The 2,002-nt window shown below is 38.4% G+C and overlaps 2 protein-coding genes across 2 annotated transcripts in view; one reads left to right on the forward strand and one right to left on the reverse strand.

Annotated features, from left to right (window-relative positions):
• kank1a (KN motif and ankyrin repeat domains 1a) overlaps positions 1–2,002 on the forward strand; it is a 26,083-nt gene that overhangs the window by 21,214 nt on the left and 2,867 nt on the right. The window contains exon 8 of the mRNA XM_035658290.1: positions 1,075–1,239. Coding sequence (XP_035514183.1) covers positions 1,075–1,239 — 165 coding nt within the window. The remainder of the gene's footprint in view (positions 1–1,074; positions 1,240–2,002) is intronic.
• LOC118325235 (KN motif and ankyrin repeat domain-containing protein 1-like) lies at positions 9–1,880 on the reverse strand. The gene is made up of 2 exons (XM_035657828.1): positions 1,736–1,880; positions 9–1,323 (listed from the first exon to the last, which is right to left on the reverse strand). The coding sequence occupies exons 1-2, from the start codon at positions 1,802–1,804 to the stop codon at positions 1,066–1,068; spliced, it is 327 nt and encodes a 108-aa protein (XP_035513721.1). The 5' UTR covers positions 1,805–1,880; the 3' UTR covers positions 9–1,065.

The following is a 2,002-nucleotide window of genomic DNA, read 5'->3' on the forward strand; positions in this document are numbered from 1 at the left end:
GGTGGAGGAAGTCTTCAGATCCTTTACTTAAATTAACATTTGTCAATTTGTCTAACTAAAAGTCCAAACCTCATTATTATTATTACAAATTATTTAAAAATATATTAAAATTATTAAAAAGGAAAAACAAATCCTCAAATGCGTGAAGCTGGAACCATGAAATGTTTTTACATGAAAAATGACTTTATCACAATAGTACTAGTATAAACTGTTCGGTTGTTTAATTTATAATAAAACATTTTATTAGTTCTCCATGTTTTGTATGCAGAAATGCTAATTTCTAAGTACAATATTTCCTTCTGACATGTGGGATAGTGGAGTCGAAGTAGAAAATAGTATGAAAAGTAAAGTACAAGTTTAAATTTGTACTTGACTATATGAACTTAGTTGCAATTCCACAACTACAAAAACATTATATTTATAGAGCGCTTTTCATGGAACTGACTCTGTGCGTGAAGACAGAAGAAGTCCTGTCATCTGTATCTGTCTAGTTATAAGGAGTGTCTTTTTGTCTTTGACTTGCAGATTTACCACCACTTACAGTCTTACAGTTTATTACTATAAAGAGTAAGTGTTGATTCTGGCAGTATGCATGTTAGTGTTGAGTAAAGTGCAGCAATCTGCAGTGGATCACTCTGGATCAGTAGGCAGCTGACGAAGAGAGAAAATCAGTGTAGTTACATGCCTTTAAGTATGCAAGTTACTGCTGGCTTTCTGCAGCAACCTGATATCTTAAAGAGGAAGATAAGGATGGAAAGAAGCAGGAGGAGGAAAAACACAAAAGCTTCTGTTGGTCTGATGAGGTGGTGCGGGGAGGAAAACAAAACTGGTCACATTTTAAGCAAAACAAAGATAATCTCAGGGCTTTGATGGATTAGGAAGGCTTTGAAACATTGTAACTAGACAACAGGAATTCCTTTCAACCTATTACTCAACTCGAACACTAAACATAGGAGCCCTGATGAAGGTTTTGATATGATGCACTGAACTTGATGCACGTGAAGATGAAAAGATTTTTAAAACTGCATTTTTACAATTGTCCTCAATGCTGACATGTTGCTTTACTTATTTCAGATTCACAGGATCATTCTGCTGACTCTCACCTGCATCCAGCAGCTTCTTCACCACCTGAAAGTTGGAGTGCGACACGCTGTAGTGCAGCGCCGTGTTGCCGTTGCCGTCAGCCATGTTGACTATGTGCCGCAGCACGGGCGTCGAAACGCCCCCGAAGGCCGTCAGGTAGTCCTCCACCATGGCTGCCACCGCCGCCTTCTGGCTGGACACACGAAACCACTCATGCTGCACCGTGTTCAGACAGGCTCTCTGAGGAGGCAGGAGGGGGTCTCGTTAGTGATTATACACAGTATCTGTGTAGAGCTGTGCGGGAATGCTAACATGCAAAAGAATCTGAAAATAATATGCTAAAAATGCTCTAGTGCAGGCTGCTGACAAATGCTAGAATCACATAAAATGTGATTGCATAAGTGTGATTTATATATATATAAAAGCATATTCCATCTTCTTGAACATGTCCATCATTGCAATTCATAGCTTTTTAGGGTAAAAAATAACAAATAAAGAGTTGGTTTGCAATAAAAATTCTAAAACACCAGTATTAACCAGTCACTATGTGGGAATTAGATCTCCGTATTAGATGTTGTTAAATGTTATTCCACAGCTTCTTGTAGTATGACAAGACTCATCTAAGTATGACAAAACCACAAAAACTCCTCACCACATCTTTACTGCTCACAGCCTTCGGGTCACTGAGGTGAGTTTTGAGAACGTTGCACGCAGCCAGCATCTTCTCACTTAGCTCGTACCTTCAGAGAGAGCAGAAGGTATTATTTTAACATTCAGGTATCCCGTTTGCTTGTTCCTGCATTACTGAAATCTAACTGCAACTTTATTCATCATTATTATTCTGGTAGTTATCTACTGTGTCTGAGGTGAGACTGGAGACACATTTTCAGCTCTGGTTGGATAATAATAATAATAATAA

The sequence above is a fragment of the Morone saxatilis genome, unplaced genomic scaffold (assembly GCF_004916995.1).
Source record: "Morone saxatilis isolate NCDOM2014 unplaced genomic scaffold, NCSU_SB_2.0 Contig16, whole genome shotgun sequence".
Lineage (NCBI taxonomy): Eukaryota > Metazoa > Chordata > Actinopteri > Moronidae > Morone > Morone saxatilis.